Here is a 22,322-nt window from a genome sequence, read left to right as displayed (position 1 = left end):
ACTTGACTGAATAAGAAGAATCATGTTCTTGATGAACATGTTCTTACAGCGATTCTGTCTTATTCTTAGCCAGAAAGAAAGAAATGTGGTAAGCATGTAATAATCTAGGCAGCTGATGAAATGTATTTTTTTTTTTTTTAAATTTCGATTGTTATCACAAAGATGGTGAAAGTGTTCCATCCATAGTCCCTTAACTCCATACACTCTCCCTGGGTGACCTCATCCAAAGTCACAGTTTCAAGGACGATTTGTACATCTATAAAACTTCCAAATCGCAAGATTCTTCCTGCAGTGCCGCCTTCTCCTTCCAGCAAATGCCTTCACCTATTTTCATTAGGGAAACTGACACCTTTAGAAAGCTGCTCCCTTAACCACAGCCCCATCCGATCAGAATACTTACCAAGATCCATCTACCCCAGCTTACTTCCCACCCATCTCTCCTATCTAAGATCAATGCCTTCATCTTGCTCTGACTTTATATTCCCAATATTCCTCAATCAATTTTCCTCCTTTATTGTATCTCTCTCTTTCCGTGGGCATTTAAATGGAACCCAGCTGAATGTCGCTCCTGCCCCTCAAGATCCAGTGAAACTGCCTCAAACTCTGATGGCATGTGAAAGTTCAAGTTCAAATTCTTAGGTGCTTACAACCATAGGACCCTTCCAGCCTCCAAGCCCAGGAATTCTTGTGTGCTCTCTGTTCCTCAGCTTTCTCTTTGGTTTCCACAACAAACTCAAGCACACTTAAGATCAGTGGATTGAATTATTGACTTCACTGAAGATCTCTGAGAGATGGAGGACAGGGTCCCTCATCTAGCACACATTTTCTGCCATCTTGCTCATTCACTCACCTCTCTCTCCATCCTCTCACTACTCATCCTTTTCATTCCCGGTTGCTCTGGGAGCACTGGTTACACCCCACTTCTACCCCTTTGTGCCAGCCAACCAATTTTCTCTTTCTCCACATTGTTGATTGCAAAGTTCCACCAACTATTGTCTTGCAATTTCTTAGATCTATCACTTCTGATTTTATTTCTAGGACACCACCTTAGCTTGGGTTTTTGATCCTCCCATGTGGATTACTGGAGTACCACAGTGAACTGACTAGACGTGGGGTTTTGACTCTGCCCTCTCCAATAAATCCTGCACAGACCTCAAAGATGTGTCTTTCTAGAGCCATCCTTCACCAAGTCAGTCCCAAGGGAAGTTCTTTAACAAATCCTAATTCTTATGTAATAGAGTCCCAATTGCTTAGTCTGGCATTTAAGACCTCCTATAATCTGGTCCTCAACTAATTTTCTGGCCTTATCTCCCAGTCCTCTGCCGCCTGAACCAGTCAAACTGGGAGAACCGCTCTCCTTTGCATCTACTTGTACCGTCTCGCCTCCCAAGTCTTCAGTGTGTGACCCACCCCACCCGTCCTCACTCTGGCTCTCTTAATCCACTCATTTTCAGAGCTGGTCTCAAATATTACCTCTTCTTTCAAGCCTTTCCTGGTTCTCTAAGCCCAGAGAAATCTTTGGACACATGATCTAATATCTCTCCATCTGTATGAGGATGATAATTGTATCTGTTTGCCAGAGACTGAGAGGTTTCCCAGGACATGGGACTTGCAGTGCTAAAAATGAACAGCCCTGGGCAAACTGGGACAATTGGTCACTCTACCTGTAATATGTGTGGCAGCTGTAATATATGTGGCAAGGGTCCTGGGGCAGGAAAGGAAGGCCATGATTTTTGTGCATGCCTACTGTGGAAATTTAGATGTCAGGGCTGCCCACAGAGAACTCCAGGGAGAGAAGAGAAAGGTGGTGAGGACACTTTTTGGAGCTAAGGATAGGCCAACTGGGGCTGAGACCTTCAGATAAATACATAGCTAAAGGGATCCCACTTTTGCATTTTCCCTCACTTTATCTCTCTGTTTTTCTTAAGAAATTAAGAAAAAGAAGGGGGAATGAAAAGATACATTCCAAGTAAAGGAATTTTAATAAGGATGTAGAAGGCTCTATAAATAGTCCTGTGAAAGGAAAATATTTTTAACTGTTACAGCAAAGAAATCTAATCATTAAGGAAAATTAATACATAAGACTGTATACAAATTTTCAAATTCTGCATGCCAAAAACTACTGCACACAAATTAAAATGCAAATAAGTTAGGGAAAATGTTTTCAATATATAAGACAAAGGTTTTAAAATCATTAATATTGATAAATAGGGGATTCCCTGGTGGTCCAGTAGTTAGGACTCAGCACTTTCACTGCTAGGGCCTGGGATTGATCCCTGGTTGGGGAATTAAGATGATGCAAGCCATGTGGTGTGGCAAAAAAAAAAAAAAAAAACGTTAATAAATAGACAGGTTTTATGAAGCAGTAGAAACAGATAAACAACCTAGAAGAAAAATAAGCAAAAGTTTTTTATAGGGACATGCAAATGGCTCTTAAACACATAAAACAATATTCAAATTCATTAACAATTAAAGAAATTTAAGGTAAAATAACAAGCATTTTTATCTTTCAAATGAAAAATGAGGAAAGAACTTAGAATTTCATAAACTGCTTATAAGCATGTAAATTGGTAAATAATTTGGCAATATATTTCAAAAGCCTTACAATGATTCGTAATCTTTTACCTATCAAGCTTCTTTCTGGGAATTTGTTTTAAGGAAATAATAAAAAATATGTACAAAGATTTATAGAATAAAGTTTTATCATAGAGCTATTTTTAATAATGAAAAAACTGAGATGTATTTAAATGAGACTGAACAACGATAATCAATAGGCAATTGATCAAATACATTGTGATACATTTATGTAAAGATTTAATATGCACTCATTGAAAAAATAATTTTTAATGACATGAGAAACTCATCACAATATGTTGCAATGAAAAAAGCAGGCTACAAAGCCATATGCAACATGATTCTATTTTTATAAAAGTATACGATAATGGTGTGTATATGCATATGTATATCTAGAGAGATAGACTTCTGGTTGATGTATTATAGATAATTTTAATGTTATTCCATGAGTTTTTCTGAATTTAAAAATTGTATAAAACAGTACAATTTATGTACATAAATTAGAAATTAGAAATTTGAAGTCAGAAATATTTAAAATAATTTAAAATGTTCAATCTGATATTTAATATTATCAGGCTCTTTAACTGTGTCTGGCTACTGAAATAAATCTATTATGAAATAGGTGTAGTGATTTCTTTTTTTTTTTAAATGTAATAAACTGGCCTCCCTTGCCCCTTTATTATTATTTTTTAATGTAATAAAAATGGTTTCTTAAATACTATACTCAAACATTAATTGAAAAGCATGCACATTTTATTGTTAAACACATATCCCTCTTCCAACAAAATGAAATGTCATCCTGAGTCACCTTGGGTCACCAAAGGTCTCAGTTGACTTTCTACTGGTATTTGACCATGTCCTGTAGAACTGCATGACTTCATCCTCCTGTTACTGAATGCAAATTCCTGTGCCTGATGTACAATGAGGCCAAACAAACCAAAATGTCAGAGTTTGGAGCAGAGAAAGGTTTATTGCCGGGCCAAGCAAGGAGGATGGTGGCTCGTGCTCAAAAAACCCTGAAGCCCCTGATGGTTTGTTTTTCAGGAGAAGTTTTTATAGGCAAAATTTGGGGTGAGGGCTGCAGGGTGTGTGACTTTCTTCTCATTGGTTGGTGGTGAGGTAACAGGGCAGTGCTCCAGGAATCTTGCCCTCAGTCTGAAATTACCATCCTCCACCGGGGGAATCTTCTGCAGAAGAACTCAAAGATCCTGTTATGTATATTTCTTGAGAGGAACCAGGACCCTGCCCCAAGGCTGCACGATGGTTTCTTGACTGTTCCTCCCTTTTTTCTGAATTCCCTCTCTTCCCTGACTAGCAGCTGTTTGAATCTGCCTTTGGAACTCAGGGAGGGTCAAGGAGGCTGAATGAAGCCTATTTCCTACAAACAGGAAACGGGAGACACGGAAAGGATTTGTACCAGGGAGGGCCCCACAGGGTCCTGCTCCATTTCACTCCTTGATGAACACTTACAGCTGTAGTTGATGGGGAGGACCAAAGAAACTCCTAGGACCAGAATGAAAACAACAACTGTTTTGGTTATGGGGACAGGACCATATCACAAAAGAGAATGAGGGAACCAAAGAGAGAACTCACCACACAGAAGGAGCCTGGCAGAACAAATACGCCAATTCAGCAGCAGGCCCTGGAGGTCGGAGGTCAGAGGTGGGTGGAGGAACAGGAAAAGTGTTGTAGCTTGAACTGGAACCCTTCCAATCCAGTTATCTTGGCAGTGTACACTGTCATCTGAGGAGAAAAAGGGCTGTATGTGTGAACTGTTTAAAGATAAACAGAGGCATATTACAAATTTGAAGAGTTTTTTTGAGCAAAAAAATCAATTCAAAACTGGCAACATCCAATCTAGCAGATAGAAAGGAGTTCCAAGGAGAGGTACAAAATGAAAGATTTTTATAGGCAGAAGGGAGTGGGAACAAGGAAGTTATACTAGGCAAAAATTGGGTTCGTTATTGCAAGGTTACTTTCCTTTAGGGAATGGCAGGGGTCTATCAGTCAGATTACCTAACTAGTGCTGATCAGACGATTCCTAACTGACTGGTTTAAGATTCCATTTCTGGGAGAATAGAAACTATAAGTCTCTGGTGACGTGGGGCTTAGCATAAGCGACTCCATTTTGGGCCTGTTGTTTCGTTTGTAACAAAAGGAACATGCTATCTCAATGAACTCTATATCTCTCAGAGGTCCAAATAATTTTCCCGGCATCAGTCACTGATGCCAGTTAGTGCCCTGTCCACTAAGCAGTGTAACATGTGGTGGAGGAATTGGTCTATTCATTTGCAAGAGGTTGTCACCCTGAGGACTGAGAGGATCCATCATGACCAAGTGAACCACCAGTCAGCTGATGTCTGGTGTGGACAGAGGACTTTCTGGAAAGGAAACTGGACCAGTGAGACAAGGACTGGGCATGGTGGCAGCCTGGAAGGTTCATTAGTGATGTCAGGCGCAGTATAGAACCCTAGATGTATTTTGGAGGGATTTCACTAGGAGCTGGAGTTCTGGCTTGAGCAAATAGGTTAATTTAGCTATCCAGATTTAGGTATTAGTGTTACTATCAACTGATTTTTAGCCTCAAGCTGGTGAAGCTTTAGGACATTAAGATTACCCATGACATTGTTTCTTTTTTTGAAATTTATTTGGGTGTGTTGCTTTCTTTCTTTAACAAATACCAGTACAGGTCTGATGGTTATAAAACTTTTATTCATTCATTCAACAACTGTTCATTGAACAACCTCTATGCACTTGGGAAAACAAACACTTTTAAAAGAGTCTGTGCCTTCACGGGAATTCCCTAGCGGTCCAGTGGTTAGGGACCCTGTGCCTTCACTGCCTTTACAAGTGGAAATTTACGTCACCTTCACAAAGTAAAACTGATGCCCCTCTATTAGGCAGAAAGGGGAGGGCAGAGAGTTCTTCAGTATCTGCCGTTTCTCAGTTGCCTCCAAAAATTATCTTAATGCTAAAGTGGCATATTTCGATCCCCTTCAATGTTGACTGTGGATTCCTTTTATTTCTTTTAGAGTATTACCTATTGCAATTTACTCATGTTTCTTCTCTGCTATTAGGTGAGACCGGCTCCTTAAGGAAAAGACTTGTCTGATTCACCTGCACACCCCTCAGGACGGAGTAGATTTTAGAGGAATCTGTTGTCCCTCTCCAATCAGCCCATAATTGCTATGGGTGTGCAAACCAGATACCCAACTTGCTAGAATTATTTTAAGGTAACAAGCTTTATGACTTCTTGTGTATGGTTTTGACGTCAACTATTGTGGCTGAGTGAGGTCCTTGCTTCCATCTCCATTCTAGGACATATTTAAGATAAGTGTTATCATTTGCAAAATAGGGTACATTAATTTGTTGAGCGATGTACCTCGTTTTCTTACTGCATGGTTTCTTTGCACTTAAAAGAAAACTACAGTACAATTCTGATCCAAACTCAAAAGTTTTTTTTTTTGTTAATTAACTAAATTGTTTTTTCTCCCATTTTACTCATATTAGTGCTTTGCCCTACAAACACCAGTAGCTGCTTTCCATTTAATTTCTAGGCGTGAAACCATTGTTAAAACTTTGAGATATCGCCACAATTTGGGTTATTTTTTTCTTTAAAGCAAAGTAAATTATCGAATTATACAGATGGACAAGGTCTCCTTCCTATACATCTCACTCTTCCCAAATATTTTTTAATCACAACTCTGTGTTTTGAAAGCCCTTTTTAAAACTAAACACATGGATCCTCAAGAGACGCCGGATCGGGGAACGCTTTCAGCCCGGGCCCAATCTCACCCCTCCAAAACTTGGTGGATGGTGAAGGCCGCGCCACTGGAGATAGCTGAGCGCCGCCAAAGGCTGCAGGGGGCCTCGGCCGGGAGCGGGGGCGGGGGAGGGGGCGGAGCGTCGCAGCGCAGCCAGGAGCCACCCGCCCTCCCCGCGCCGGGCCCGCGTCGCTCGCCGGAATCCGGTACCCCGCGGCCGCATCGGGTCGGCCCCTTCCGCTCGTTCCGGCTTCCCGGCATGTGCATGCATCTTTCTGCGGGGACTGCGGCTCTGGGGGCTCGGCGGCCTCCGTAGGCCTGGTCGCCGCGGCCCGAGCCCCGCCCGCCCGCGATCCAGCCCCCGGCCCCGCCCGCCGCCCGCCTCCGCGCCCCGCCCGCCGATCCCCGGCCCCGCCCCGGCCTCCGCCTACGCCTCCGCACCCCCCTCCCGGCTAGCCCCAGGTCGCAGCGCCAGGCCGCCGCCGCCTGCAGAGACCCGCCGCCGGTCCACGCCAGCACTATGGAGCGCACCGGAGCCGGTGAGCCCGGGCAGCCGAGCGGGCCGGGTGGGGTGACCGGAGCCCGGGGGCGTGGGCCCCGCTCGGCGCTCGGCCTCGGGGAGGGCCCAGCCTCGCCGCCCCACTGCGCCCCCAGCGCTTGGAGCGCGACCCCACGCCTGCTCAGCTCGGGGGCTCTTCTCCCCGCTCAGCGAGGGACTGTAGCCGCGAGGAGCCCAGTGCAACCGGGGTGTGATCAGTGCTGCTTGTAAGCAAGCGTTTTAGTTAGTGCACGCACTGCTGGTGCGACCGGAGGCCGGGGTGTGAACCCACCGCTAAGTTTCACTTTTCTTTCCCAAAGATCTTATGACCTTTTAGAAAGTTAATGCCTTCACACACCCTCCGACGGTGTTATTGTGTGGTCGGCAAACCTAGAAAAAGCTCAGTTTTTATACTTTATCACAATCAAAGACCTGAACCACTACACTTGGGGTTTCCTTCTAGGATTTTATTCTAGGTGTGGAAATGACCTCTTTAAACTGGCGCCAGATCTGCAATAGGGCCCAGAATTGATTTCCAGTTTAGGTCGGCATTTAATGTGGACTGAACTTTGTGGGTAGAGCGAGTTAGGGGTTGGACTTTTGGTGAAAGGGACCAACAAGCCAATTAGAGTGAGATTTTTGTAATATAAACGCATAAAAAGATACAAAAAGCATGAAAATGTTAAAATGTTATGCAATAGCCGTTAACTAGTGTAAATATGTTTACAGTTGTTGAGGGAATGAAATGATGAAGACCTTGTAGGTGGATGCTGAGGGCGGGAGTTTTTGAGATGCATTTATAAAGGGGGACCTATAGGGGATTGTCAGTGTCAAAGAGAAAGGATTCACACCCCAGCTCCTTTAGTGTCTGGCCTTGCAACTGAGGATGCTGATGGCGTACTTTTAAGATGTTTGTGGAGTTTACTGTCTTCTTATATTCCTTTTCAGATATTATTAACTTATTTTGTCCATTACTCTCTAGTAATTTGGGTTATATTTTAGTTTCTTTTTTAATGATGTGGAAACCAAAACATGGAGGTCAGGTGACTTGTTGACAGCTCTCAACATTTCTCCAGCTGTAAGATGTTTCTATTTTTAGTAGCCAGGCGAGGACTGACATGGATGATGGGATTGACCCTTTCTACTGGTTCTTGGGGAATATACCTAGTAGAGTGAATAAAAGAGAATCTTGCTCAGTAAAGTTGTACTTGGTTATCCACATAGGAAACTTACGTATTGTGTGACAAAGGGCACACTATCCTTTTTTTCTTCTATTGGTCTGTCTTTGATGAAGGCATTTGCTGAAGTGCACATATATTTGAATATCAGTGTATACTTCATGTATGGTTTTATATTTTAAATGTGTGCATTGTTTTCTTATAAAAGTAATATTAATTCTGTTTAAAACATTTGAATAGCAGAAATATATTGAGTGCAGCTATGTCAGCCTTTTCCTGTATAATTGTAAACAACACAAGTGCGTAAGTAGTCTTTTTTTTAAACAAGTCCTTTTTTTTTTTTTTTTAATAATTCTTTATTTTATTTATTTATTTTTGGCTGTGTTGGGTCTTCGTTTCTGTGCGAGGGCTTTCTCTAGTTGCCGCAAGCCGGGGCCGCTCTTCATCGCGGTGCGCGGGCCTCTCATTATCGCGGCCTCTCTTGTTGCGGAGCACAGGCTCCAGACGCGCAGGCTCAATAGTTGTGGCTCACGGGCCTAGTTGCTCCGCGGCATGTGGGATCCTCCCAGAGGAGGGCTCGAACCCGTGTCCCATGCATTGGCAGGCAGATTCTCAACCACTGCGCCACCAGGGAAGCCCACGTAAGTAGTCTTATATCTACTTTTCAAAAGGTCAGTACAGGTATACCCTGCTTTTCAAAAGTTCACATTATGTCACTTTGCTTTTACATTTACGAAAGACCTGCATTAGCACCTGTTTTCACTAATCAAAAGAAATCCTAAAAGGATTTTTCAACCAAAGAGAACTGCTTCTTCACTTGACATCATTTCGTCTTACAAAAGTTTTCATAGGAAGCCTCTGCTTTCAGATAGCAGGGAATCCTGTATTTGTTACGAACTTTTTTCAGCTGTTGTAGTCTTCCTAGCCATTATTCTTAGTTGTCATTATAGTGAGTAGCCTTTGTTTAACCATTTCCCTATTATTAGGCATTTAAGTTGTTAAACTTTTTCTTTTTTGTTTAAACAGAGCTGAGGTGAATCTATTTTAGCAAGTATGATAGACTCGCAGATATCTATCTGGTATCTGTTGGGGTAAGAAGAAAATTTTCATGGCTCCTGATTGCTTTCTAAAAGGATTGCCTCAGTTTACAGTGCTATAAACTGCATATGTGAACTTCCCAGCAGTGCCTGTTGCTGGATAGGGCGGGTTTTGGCCGTTGAGTAACTGGATTCAAATTCTAGCCCCAAGACCTACTAGCTGTAACCTGAGGCAGGTTACTTAATCAGCTAGGGTGTAAAATGAGTATAATAAGAGTACTCCCTGATAGCATGGTTAAATGAGTTACTGTCTGTAAAGTGCTGCCAGCTGTGCCTGGCATAGAAACGTGCTCAAATGTTAGCTGTTGTTACTACTAGTAGTAGTAAACCAGTTTTACCTGTCTTTATAGTATTAATGCACTTAGCAGTGTTACTTATATTTGGATTTGTACAAAACATAGAATTTTATTTTAACTGTAGTTAGACCAGATTTTAAGTACTTAAAATGGTGAATTTATAGTTTAAATGCTGGTTATTTTAAGGCAGTTTTCCCAAAGCAAAATATTTGCACTTCTGTAAAAGAAAGTGTAGTTATGAGGGCTGTGTTTAATTCAGGTCTGCCAGCCTTTGCCCAAACACTAGAGCTTAGAGAACTGGAGGAAGGCTTCCAGATATGAACCCTGCTGAGAAACATTGTTCTATAGAATGGCCAGCAGTTCTTTCAAGAGTTACTTGAAAGTGGTATTCTCTTTTTTCTGAGTTAATAATTCATATCTACAAAAAGGTTTTCAACTATTCTGTAATTTAATAGAACAAAGTTTGTATTTCAAGTTCTAGATGCTTGTTAATTTTGACATACCATTGCACTCAAGAGTTAATTTAATTTATTTATTTAAAAAATTTAAAAAAAATCTTTTAAAAAAGATTTTATTGGCATATAGTTGATTTACAATGTTGTGTTAGTTTCAGGTGTGCAGCAAAATGATTCAGTTATACATATACATATATTCATTCTTTTTCAGATTCTTCACCCTTATAGGTTATTACAGAATATTGAGTAGAGTTCCTTGTGCTATACAGTAGGTCCTTGTTGGTTATCTATTTTATATATAGTAGTGTGTGTATGTTAATCCCAAGCTTCAAGAGTTTACATGTACTTTATTTAACAAGATGGGGAATGACGTTGAGCAAGTCATGTTATACTTCAATTTTTATTTTTATGTCAAATAGAATATCATTTACCCTGTGAAAATGAATCTGTGATGTGCTAAGGATGCCATTAAACACCAGGAATTATTTTTAGGAGCACTGAGATAGCTGTGTGGCCATGGAGCTTGAGTAATTTATTAACCACTCCCAAATGGGTACTTACCTTTGTTGTTCAGTACAAGTGTATTGAGCACCTCCTGTGAGTTGGACACTGTGCTAGGCATTGAGGAATCAAAGGAGGATAAGACATAGCACTTAAGGAACTTAGAGTAGGGCAACCATACAGACAGATAGGGGTGTAATTTGAAAAGTTCCCCCTTTCACTTTTCAAAGGAGCCCTGGTTTGGGCCGTAAATTATCTGGTCACTTGAGCTTAGAGTCTAATGGAGAAGACATGTAAGTGGACACCTATAACATGATGTATTCATGCTGTGATTGTATGTGGAAGGAGATTGGATTACCTCACTCAGCCCTGAGCTGGTCCTCAGGAAAGTTTTCCCTGCCAGTAGACGAGTAGTCAGAGTTTTTCCTTTTATGTTGATTGTTCTCAACTGTTAACATAATTTCTTAGTGTGGCATAGAATCAAGGTATGGAATAAGTGAAAGGGGAGCAGTGGTTTTCAAACTTTATTGCACGTTAGAGTCACCCTGTGAGGCTTTAAAAAAGTACAAGAGGCTGGCCTCGTTTCCAGAGATTCTGATTTAGGTGGCCTGGGGTGAGACCCAGATGTTGATCATTTAAAAAAAGCTCTTCAGGTGATTCTAATGTACGACCAAGCTTTAGAATTTTTCAACTAGGACAACCTTGTCATCTAATAGATGAGATAACTACTAGGGCCTAGAGAATTCACACGACTTGCCCAGGATCACAAGTGAGTGGCAGGTCCAATACTAGAATATCTGTCTCCTGATTTTTTAAAAAAATATTTATTTATTTATTTGGTTGTGCTGGGTCTTAGTTGCGGCACGGGAGATCTTCGTTGCCGCGTGCGGGATCTTTAGTTGAGGCATCCGGGATCTTTAGTTGCAGCACACGGGATCTATAGTTGTGGCATACGGGATTGAACCTGGGCCCCCTGCATTGGGGGCACGGAGTCTCAACCAGTAGACCACCAGGGAAGTCCCTGTCTCCTGATTTCTAGTCCCAAACCCTTTCTTTTATAGTAGCCAGCTTGCCTTGCATGTTACCCAAACACCACTATTATCACCATTGTCACTGCTCGATTGTCCTTTTGGTATAGCCAGAGTGATCCACATAGCACTTGTTCTCTAATTGTTGTTGATTAATTGGTTAAGATAAAGTATACATTAAATTGTTTCAAGAACATTTTTCATTTAAAAAATGACTAAATTTAATTCATCATGTTATTTAATTCTTCATCTTGCCTTCAAAATGTGAGCATAGAATTCAGCCTTCCTTCCCCATTCCACATATTGCCAAGAATCCAGTATATTTCCAAGTGGCACTTTGGAGCTAGTATTGAGATGTCACTGTTAAATGGGCCAATTTAATATCACTAATTTCTCCCCTCCCCAGCTTTATTGAGGTACAATTGGCAAATAAGACTGTATATATTTAAAGTGTACAGCGTGATGATTTGATATAAGTACACATTGTGAGATGATTGCCACAATCAAGTTAATTAACACATCCACACTTCACTTTTTTTTTGGTGAAAATGCTTAAGATCTACTCTCTTAGCAAATTTCAAGTATACAATGCAGTATTATTAACTCTAGTCACCATGCTGTACATTAGATCCTTAGAATCTATTACTAAGTTCTTAGATTAAGAGTAAAATAGAAAAAAAGGAAAGTTGGGTTTATTTCATTTTGTTCAGATTTTCATTCAGCTTTGTGCACTTGTAACTGCACAAATACTCTTTGTTGCTAGCTTTTAAGTGTAAGCTACATGGTCAGTGATGATATTTTCTGCATAGCTGCATGTGCCCCAAAATATAAAGATATGTGTTGATCTATTGAAACTTTTGTTTAAATATAAGCTGCATTTGTATTTTTCAATGCAAGTGTAAACATAGAAAGGAAACATTTACTTGTTCTCACATGTTTCAAGTAGCTGTGAGTTTGATTAGATTCAGAGTAAACTAACATTTGTTGAACACCTGCGTTCCAGGCACTCATACTCAATAAGGTTTGAACTGTAATATAAATAAATAGCATTATTAAGAGTATACTATTAATTTTTTTGGTTTTGGTATTGAACATGATTAGCTGATCTACAAAAACCAACAACAAAAAGGTTTTATTGTCATTTTTTGCTTTTATCTAGAAAATAGGTGTGTGTGTAAGTAATATTAGAGATTACCCAAATTGCAATAAAAATTGTTTTTGGTTTATGTATGTAGTTGTTTTTGGTTTATGTTAACTATGACCTATCAGAATATTTATTATCTTGTATATTGAAGCCATATTCAATGGAGTGTGTTTTTTTAAGGCCTGATATATGAAAATAGAGGATTACAGCAGAATGAAATAAATGACTTCTTTAATATTGTTAGTGGTAAATTAATCTTTACTCAATATATAGAGTAGAAATTATATAAGTATCCCAGGATTTTGTTCAATTCTAGTTCAAAGAACATTTGTGTCTGTCAATAAAAGCATGGAGAATAATAGTACTGGGGAGACCACCTACTGATAAATTTAGCAATTGACTCTATCAATTTGAACAGACACCCTCTTTCCCTTAACCTCCTCCCAACGCATATGATTGTTCCACCCATAAAAACAAAACAAGGACCAAATGTGAAATGTGGCTCTAATATTAATATGTATCCATGGGAGAGCTGTCAGGAAACTGTACGATCTTTTTGCTTTTTAACCATTAAATTTCTAGAAAAGTGTATTTAGAGCTATGTATTTTTAATGTTTGAATTTCCAATGTTAATATATTAATGGAGAGAAAAAAATTTAAAAGTCTTTATGAAGAAAAAAGTAAAAGTCAGAACTTGTACAGATGAGAACAGATAAGTGATATTGTTAAAAAATAAACATGAAAAAGACTGCCAAAACCTTGTTGGCTTGTTTTCAAAAGGTATGTGAAAAACTGTAGTTTTAGAATTAAGAAAATGCAGCTATAAAGGATCTTGCGGCTTGTTGATTAATTCAACTTCATTTAACCCTGAGTTGAGTACTGTGCTTCAGAAAATTATTAAAGCTGTTTAACATAAAAATGGATTTATAAAAATGTAGAATATGGTATAAATATTTATATAAATAGCTGTACAATATATTTGAATACCAGTTTTAGCATTTCTTAACAGATGTTAATTTATATTGAGTTCAGTTAGTTGAGTTATTTATTTTAGCTTAGGATATGAGTTAAAATAAATAAAATAATATAATTTTCTTTTTGTGATGTTAAAGGAGGAATAAATTCCAATGAGTGTGAAAATGTGTCAAGAAAAAGGGAAATGTCAGAAGAATTTGAAGCCAACACAGTGGATTCTCTGGTAGATTTGCCATTTGCTACTATTGATATTATAGATGATTGTGGAAGTAAGTACTTTATTAAATAAATATGTGTTTAGAAGCAGTGAATAGTAAATTTAGTGATACATATATTTTTTTCTTAATAATTACTTCACCTTAAGTACTTGTCATGTTTTTGAGTTTGGGTTGCTCATTAGTAATTGTCTGTTGGTAGTCTATTGATAAAACTATCACAGATAATATTAAGGCATGTCTCACAGAATTTGCGGCCAGATCATTCTGTAGTTTATAAGCTACTTCAGAAAATAATGGGCCACAACATTCCATGGTTTATAACCACCTCAGTTATTCTGGACCTACTGCTAATTCAGCAGTACCCATTCATCTAACAGATGTTTACTGGCCAAAATGATATCTATTGGAATATAAATAAATACATAAAAATATAAATAAAGGTAAGTAAAATAAATAAATATATATATGAAATAAAATATACAAATGTATGTAAAAAGAAAATCTTTCAGAAATGTTGAGGAAGCAGTACAACCTGAGCCACACCTTTGGCCCTATAGGTTGAATGTTTTCTGGGAGAGAATCCAGCATTAGTGAGTTGTTGACCTGGACCTGGATGGGTCTGTTCTCTTTACAAGGGGAAGGGTCGTTGGTCAATTGGTTAGAAACCCAGTAAACCATCCAGAGGTTTGAGGTTGCTGTGAATCCTGCCTCTGAAAGTTGAGTGGGAGCGTGCAATGGAGAGTCTTTCATTCTACTGCTGATAGGAATAACTCAGTATGCTTCCCACAGAGTGTAAAAATTTGTGGAGAGCTTTAGTTTAATTGACTCTACTCTCTTAAGATAATCACAGCCCTTAACTATGAAGCCACACTTAAATCAAGGTTCAAAACAGAGTAGTTCAGTGATTTTTTTTTTTTTAGTTGCATGTCTTTCCTAAATGTGGCATTCAGTTCTCCTCATTGAAATTACTGTAATCCTTATTTTATCTCACAGAATTCTAGGTCTAACCTTATAATTACTGAAGATTTTAGAGATATGGGAAATTATCATTTTATTACTTATTCATTAGCTAATACTATTAAGTAGTATATTAAAAAATACTTTGTATCTTAAGTATTTTAAAGTATCAATTGAAACCTCCCTTTACCTGGAAAAAAATTTTGTAACAGAAAAATGTGTATCAAATAAAGATTGAATCTCAGTACTTGGTATAGTAAGTGATTGTCCTGAGTCAATTTTTTAAAAAGGGTAAATTATATCCTGTACCTTTCTGTAATTTACTGGGGAAGCCTGTAATGCATATTTCAAATTTTATTGTGAAAGGACTTAAGGCAAATATTTGTCCCAAATAATAAAAAATAATTGGTATCTGGCAAAGGGTGTAAAAGGTAAAACTCAGTTAGTAAACAAATATATGGAAAATTATTCAACTTCATAAGTATCAAAGGATGCACGTCAAAATACAGTTGTAACTTATCAGATTGGTAATATCTCTTAAAAATAATACTCAGTGATTTTAATGTTCTATCTACATGGCTTCTGACAATGTACTGTTATAGTCCTTTTAGAATGGAGTTTGTTGGGATCTTGACCAATGTTCATACATGGGGTAGAGTCACTCATGGAATTCCTACTATAAGGACATGGTCTTGTGGGAAGAAGTTTTATTTATAAATATGTGTGTCACAGTGTTTTTAAGTAGTTAAAAATTTTGGGGAAAACCCAAATGTCCATTAGAGTGTGGTTGAATAAGCTATACTAGTGCCTTTAGACTACATAGTATGGAATTATATATTATGAAAATATTTCTGAAAACTATGTAATAGTGAACATTTCCTATATAAAATGCAAAGTGAAAAAGTAGGGGGAAAATGTATGTGCTGTTTGTTTACAATTGTGTAAATACTTTAGGTGATTTGTCACCAAAATTCACAGTGGTTGTGTTAAGATGGGAGGTTTCTGAGCAATTTCTTTTTTCCTTTTTCTAATCTTCAAATTTTATAAATGCTCTTGATTCTTTTTTTTTTTTTTTAGTAAATTTATTTTTATTTTTCATTTTTGGCTGCATTGGGTCTTCGTTGCTGTGCACGGGCTTTCTCTAGTTGCGGCGAGCGGGAGCTACTCTTGGTTGTGGTGCGCGGGCTTCTCATTGCAGTGGCTTCTCTTGTTGCGGAGCACGGGTTCTAGGCGTGTGGGCTTCAGTAGTTGTGGCATTCGGGCTCAGTAGTTGTGGCTCGTGGGCTGTAGAGCACGGGCTCAGTAGTTGTGGCGCACGGGCTTAGTTGCTCTGCGGCATGTGGGATCTTCCCGGACGAGGGCTCGAACCCGTGTCCCCTGCATTGGCAGGCGGTTCTTAACCACTGTGTCACCAGGGAAGTCTCTGAATGCTCTTGATTCTTTTCATGAAAAAATATGATTAAAATTTTTAGTTGTGGTTAGAAACTTGCTTTTAGAGATGTAAGCTTCATCGATTCAATAAACAGAGAACTGGAGAAACTCATTTTTTTTTGATACTATCCACTAAGATATCACTAATAGTGTTAAAGTTAGGTGGTTAAAAGTGAGGGCTGTGGAGTCAGACTGTCAAGGGACAGAATTTGCTCCTACACTTTCCTATTGTGTACTTTGAACAAGTGTCTGGGCTTACTTTCATTATCTCTAAAATTGGTTTAATAATGGTAGTTATCTCATAAGGTTGTTGGGAAGGTTCAATTTGTTAATGTTGTCCTTACAGCAGTGTGTGGCACAAACTTGCCTCCATAAATTTTTATTAATTTAATCTTACCAAAATTTTTTGCCCAAATATATTTGTTGAATTAAATATTAAAAAATTTTCCCTTTGAGAGCAGTATTTTATAATAATATCATTGAGTGCTTCTAGCACATCAGTAAATGCTTTGTTATTTCTTTACTTAATCCTCACAATGAATGAGAGGGGTAAATTATTTTTTTAGAAAGTTTTAGTAACTTGCCAAAGATTATTCCGAGTAAATCTGTGAAATATAGAAGGTAATATTCTAAGTTGTATACTTAAGAAGTTTTAAGAATGGTTACTTCAAAGATTTTGACTGCTTAAGTAACAAGAAAAAAGGAAAAGAATATAAAAGCAAAATCGAATTCATTCTCAGCCTTTTGGCTAACAGCAAGTATGAAAACAATCAACCAACAATAACAGATGGGCTACCTCATTACATTAATTTCTCCCATAATTCATTCATTGTAGTTTTTCGAGGGAATTGAAAAAGCTTTAGGAAAATTAGTTAATTTACATAATTTACATAAAATGACATATGTAGTGCTTTAGGTAAAAAAAGCCAACTCATGGATGAGAGAGTTACAGCCTTTGTCAACAAGACCAGATTCATTGGAGCACATTAAAATGACTACTGAAATCATTATGAAAATTAACAAGTGTAATAAATTTATGAGATGCATTTACAGGCTCTACTACAACTGATACTTTTTTTTTTTTTTTTTGCTAAACAATAAAGTTACTCTAAATAATCCAGTGAAAGATCCAGGGCATATGGCCAAAAGCTTTCTACATTTTGCTTCTATGGTCATTGATCTTTAATGTTTTTATTGTAAACTTGATAGTACTTGAATACTTTGCTCATTGTATTTTCATAAGAACTAAATAAAAAGTATAATAGTAAATTGTATTTTAGAACTTAGATTATGATTTAAAAGCTAGAAATAAAATGAAGTTCAGTAAGGAAAAGAGGGATTTTATACTCTGGCCATACAAATAAACCTACAAATGAAAACCATACAAATAAACCTGCAAATAAACCATACAAATAAACCTGCAAATGAAAGGCAAAGAAGATATGCAAACAAGTGTCTAGCAAGTTGACCATAAATCATCAGGACTCACTGAAATAGAAAGGCAGACAAACTTACTACTTATAATGGTAAATTAAACTGTACTATAACAGTAAATACTCACAGAATTCTTTCCCCCTTTTTTGCCCAGCTCACATTAGATAATTTTAAACTTTACCCTGTCTGTGATGCCTAACAAAAGAAAACTGTAGATAATCCAGTTCAGAGGGAAGTTTAATAGTTATTGATAAGAGAAAGCTAAGGGAATTTAGAAAAACCCTGTACTTCTTTATTTTTACCAAAAGGTTGCCTTCTGAATTGGGGGCTTTACTCGGTGTCATTCTCACGATACCAGAATTATTTGAGCTATTTCACATTATAACTATTACCTTCAGAGATTATGATTTTCCTTCTCTGGATATCTGCAAAATGGACTTATGAAACATTTGAAATGGCAAAAATGAGTAGCTACAGACAGGAGGACACTAGTTTTAAACAGGTAAGGTATAAAACAACTTAAAATACTGAACACTCCAGTGGTCTTTTTTTTTTTAAATTCCTTTTCTTTTTTTTTTTTAAATTATTTTTATTTATTTATTTTTGCCTGTGTTGGGTCTTCGTTTCTGTGCGAGGGCTTTCTCTAGTTGCGGCGAGCGGGGGCCACTCTTCATCGTGGTGCGCGGGCCTCTCACCATCGCAGCCTCTCCTGTTGCGGAGCACAGGCTCCAGACGCGCAGGCTCAGTAGTTGTGGCTCATGGGCCTAGTTGCTCCACGGCATGTGGGATCTTCCCAGACCAGGGCTCGAACCCGTGTCCCCTGCATTAGCAGGCAGATTCTCAACCACTGCGCCACCAGGGAAGCCCTCTAGTGGTCTTTTAAATACTGTTTTATTAAGTCTGTTCCTCTTAGTACTGTTATATTGAGTAAAATACAGCAAAAGTATGTCTTATGTTCAAAGTAAGAAATAGATTTTACATTGCCACCTAATATACATATATATGTAAAAAACTGAAATTTCATGAAGTAATACATGTATCATAAGCAGTGTACTGTTTACCATTCTATCCTTTTGCTTTGCTTTCCTTTTCTTTCCATTCCAATCCATTCCATTCTAGTTATTAAAAAGTGCTTTTTTTTAATCTTCTAAGGTGATTTCATAACCCACTAGTGGATTGATACTTGCAGTTTGAAAAAAGAAAAACTAGACTATAGGCTTAGGATTCTATTTTTACTATGTTAATTTTGAGATAAACTAAAGGTTATAAAATCAGCTGGATTATTAGTTTGGACACCATTCTTTATTTAATTTCACCATAAAATGTCCTAGTTAGTACAGGTAATAACAGTTGGTTCCTTTATTCCAAATCACAGAAAACTAGAACCAGAAGAGACCCCTAGTTACTAGATTATGCAGCTGTTGTTCCTCCCATGCCCCTGGGTTTTTAAAAAAAAATTTGATTATAGAAACTTTTAAGCATATTCAAAAGTAGAATAGTATAATGAGCCTCATGTATTCATTACCTCTTCTTCACTGGATTATTTTGAAGTAAATCGCAGAGAGGTCATTTTTTCTGTAAATAATGCATATCCTTAAAAGATGAGGAATCTTAGTAAGTGTATAATAGTAAGCATACTTGAAATATCCTTACTACATGAGAAAAATAACGGTAATTCCTAATGTCATCAAATACCCTGTCATATTCACATTTCTCTGATTGTATTGTAATTATTTATTTATTTATTTTTGGCTGTGTTAGGTCTTCGTTGCTGCGAGCGGGGGCTACTCTTCGTTTTGGTGTTCAGGCTCCTCATTGCAGTGGCTTCTCTTGTTGTGGAGCACGGGCTCTAGGTGTGCGGGCTTCAGTAGTTGTGGCACGCAGGCTCAGTAGTTGTGGTGCCCGGATGTAGTTGCTCCACGGTATGTGGGATCTTCCCAGACCACGGCTTGAACCCATGTCCCCTGCATTGGCAGGTGGATTCTTAACCACTGCGCCACCAGGGAAGTCCCTGTATTGTAATTTTTTAAAAGCTCATTTGATTTAGGAACCAAAGTCTATGCATTATATTTGATACATCTCTTCAGTCTCTTTTCGTCTCTAGATCTCCTCCTCCTGTTGTTTTCATTTGTGTGTGTGGGTGGGTGGGTGGGTGTGCATGCACGCGTGCACGTTTATCATTGAAGAAATCAAGTTATGTAGAAGTTTACTGTTATGGTCATTTGATGTTCAAATTGTCCCATCTTTGGCCTGTGGGGGAACTTTCAAACTGGCTCTAGAGACCTTCTGACATGATCCCAGGAGTCTTTGAATTTCTAGCTTTCTCTTGTACATTTTATCCCCCAAACCTAGAATTAGCTATTTCTCCATGGATTGGCCAGATTTTTAAGTTCTCAGATAAAGAAATGAAGTGAATTGATGGAAAGATGCTTGTTGGAAGACTAGTCTTTGGGTCAGTGCCCTTTCACTATCTAGTGCTGCCTCTGCTGCATTGCTGGTTGTCTTCCCAGCAGCCATTCCCACTCCCCCTTTTCCTTTCGTAGATTACTTTTATGCAAAGGCATAGGCTGATAACTGTCAGATACCCCTGCAGTGGAAGCACAGAGTCTTAACCACTGGACCACCAGGGAAAGTCCCTAACTCAATGTTTAAATGTTCCTATGAGGTAGCTATTATTATTATCCTCACATTATAGAGGAGGAAACTTAGGTCAAGAGAATTTATGTGACTTATCTAAGGTCACATAGCTAGTGTGTGGAGCCAGGATTCTAGCCCAGATTATGTTAAAAATGGCTTCCTTTTCCAGAGTGCCAGTTTACTAACAACAGATGGAGGTGGGCTAGGAATGTATTTTAGAAGTGGATTTAAAATATGTGGTACTTCATTAGCATATTTTGTGGTTTTTGTTTAAAATTAGTACATTTAATTCATGTTACTACAATCAATGGTAGGACTATTTCTTATATATCTGAAATTACAAGCAGCTCAGTGTATTGATTTGATTTTCCATATGAAAAAAGCTGCATTGGAAATAAAACCCAGTGGCATCTTATGAAGCAATTCAGATAATGCTCGTAATACAGAGAATGCTATGAACTTTTTAAAAGTTCTGACAAGCTCACATGTACAAAAGAAGCTAATAAGTTATATTTCAAATATGTGTTCTCTGTGAAGATATATCATTTTAACCATGTTAATCATTATGCGTATTGTTGAGAAATGTAGTAGAGAAATGGTTGCACAAACAGACTGGGTAATTTTGCCTTAACTCATAATGATACAGTCAGACTTATTACCCAGATCACCTTGCTCTTAATTTACCCCTGTCTTCTAAGTCTTTTCCTAGGGCTCACAGATATGTTAATCCTAGAAAGAAAGCATGTCTATTCCCACAAGCTCTTAATTTTTAAATTTTAAACATTTTCTACTATTTTTCTTAGAAGTTAGCATTAAAGTATTATTTGCAGCATTCATTTAAAAATTATTTACTATTAATATTTCAAAGAACAACAGAATAAGGACAATTCCTTCCGCTCTTTGGTTTTGTGTGTAGTAGTAACTACTTATCTAGAACTGCGAGAGGGAAGCAGTTTGCTCCAGTAGAAAGTACACTAGAAGGAGACCTTTAAAAGGTCTAGATACCAGGCTTGACTCTGTGACATTGAGCTGCTTTAAAAAGTTTTTCTTCTCTTCTCTTTCATCGTATGTAAAATAAGGAGTTTAGTTAGATGCACATGGGCCTTGTGCTCTTGGTCACTATGGTCTGTTAGAGTTGATCCCAAAGATGAAACCAACTTCATAGGACTGAACGTAAGGCAAGGTGCTTCCTCCCTCTCTCCCCCTTTCCAAAATCATACCTCAGAATATATAATTATATTTGAATTTTTCAAAGTCTCTATGAGGTACTCTATTTTGAACAGTAAGCTACTGTTCAAGAAGGCACACCTGAAAAATAAATTAATGGTAGTTTTGCACGGGTAGGGAAGCCCCTGATAGAATTGGTAAAAGAGACAATGGCATTTCACGCTGATTTGGAAATTACTTCTGGGGGTATAGCTTCATAATAAGAGTTGTTGGGTGTTGGAAATGTCTTTTGAAGATGACCTTAAAAAGCATGCTAAGTGTTTCTCAAGTTATCTATGGTCAAGGACCATTTTTTTTCCTTTAATTTCTTACATGTTGCTGACTGATACTTTTGTAAAATATAATAAAACATGAATTATTAGCAAAAAGGTATGAAAGAAAAAGATCTATAAAATAGAAGCCAAAATTTGACAGACAAAATTACTTTGCCTAATTGCTCTGAAGGTTTATAAAGCATTCTCTCAGTTTCTGGAACAAATGGTTTGTAGTGTGACACTGGCCATGAACCAAACTTTGAATGGCACTGCTGCAAGTGGTTCTGTTGTAAAAGTTACAAATATACATATACAGGATGGATGAAAAAGTGATTTTTCCTAGCATCATGAAAATTGTGGCAAGGGGAGGAGAATGGTTGTTAGTTACGCTTTAGATCAGAGGTTAGTGAACCATGGCCCATGGGCCAAATCTATCTGCTTTGTAAATAAATTTTTATTAGAAAACAGTTGTACCCATTCATCTGTGTTTTGTCAGTAGCAGACTTGGGTAGTTTTGACCAAGACCGTATGATCTGCAAAGCCTAAAATATTTATTATGAGGTCTTTTGCAGAAGAGTTTGCCAATTCCTATTTTAGATTTGAAAATGACAGTT

At 38.0% G+C, this 22,322-nt stretch overlaps 1 protein-coding gene across 5 annotated transcripts in view; it reads left to right on the top strand.

The window, feature by feature from the left end:
* Positions 1–6,769: 6,769 nt before the first annotated feature.
* Positions 6,770–22,322, top strand: part of AKAP7 (A-kinase anchoring protein 7) — a 138,972-nt gene continuing 123,419 nt past the window's right edge. For 2 of the 5 annotated variants that reach the window (XM_036872180.1, XM_036872179.1), the window contains exons 1-2: positions 6,783–6,877; positions 13,688–13,819. In XM_036872180.1, coding sequence (XP_036728075.1) covers positions 6,859–6,877; positions 13,688–13,819 — 151 coding nt within the window. In that variant the 5' untranslated portion in view covers positions 6,783–6,858. Of the gene's footprint in view, positions 6,878–6,902; positions 7,104–8,670; positions 8,696–13,687; positions 13,820–22,322 lie in introns of those variants that run through there. The other 3 variants (XM_036872178.1, XM_036872181.1, XM_036872182.1) reach the window with 3 other exon arrangements.

This window comes from Balaenoptera musculus, chromosome 12, assembly GCF_009873245.2.
Source record: "Balaenoptera musculus isolate JJ_BM4_2016_0621 chromosome 12, mBalMus1.pri.v3, whole genome shotgun sequence".
Classification (NCBI taxonomy): Eukaryota; Metazoa; Chordata; class Mammalia; order Artiodactyla; family Balaenopteridae; genus Balaenoptera; species Balaenoptera musculus.
The sequence above is the reverse complement of the archived record's forward strand: the minus strand, read 5'-3'. Positions and strand labels throughout refer to the sequence as shown.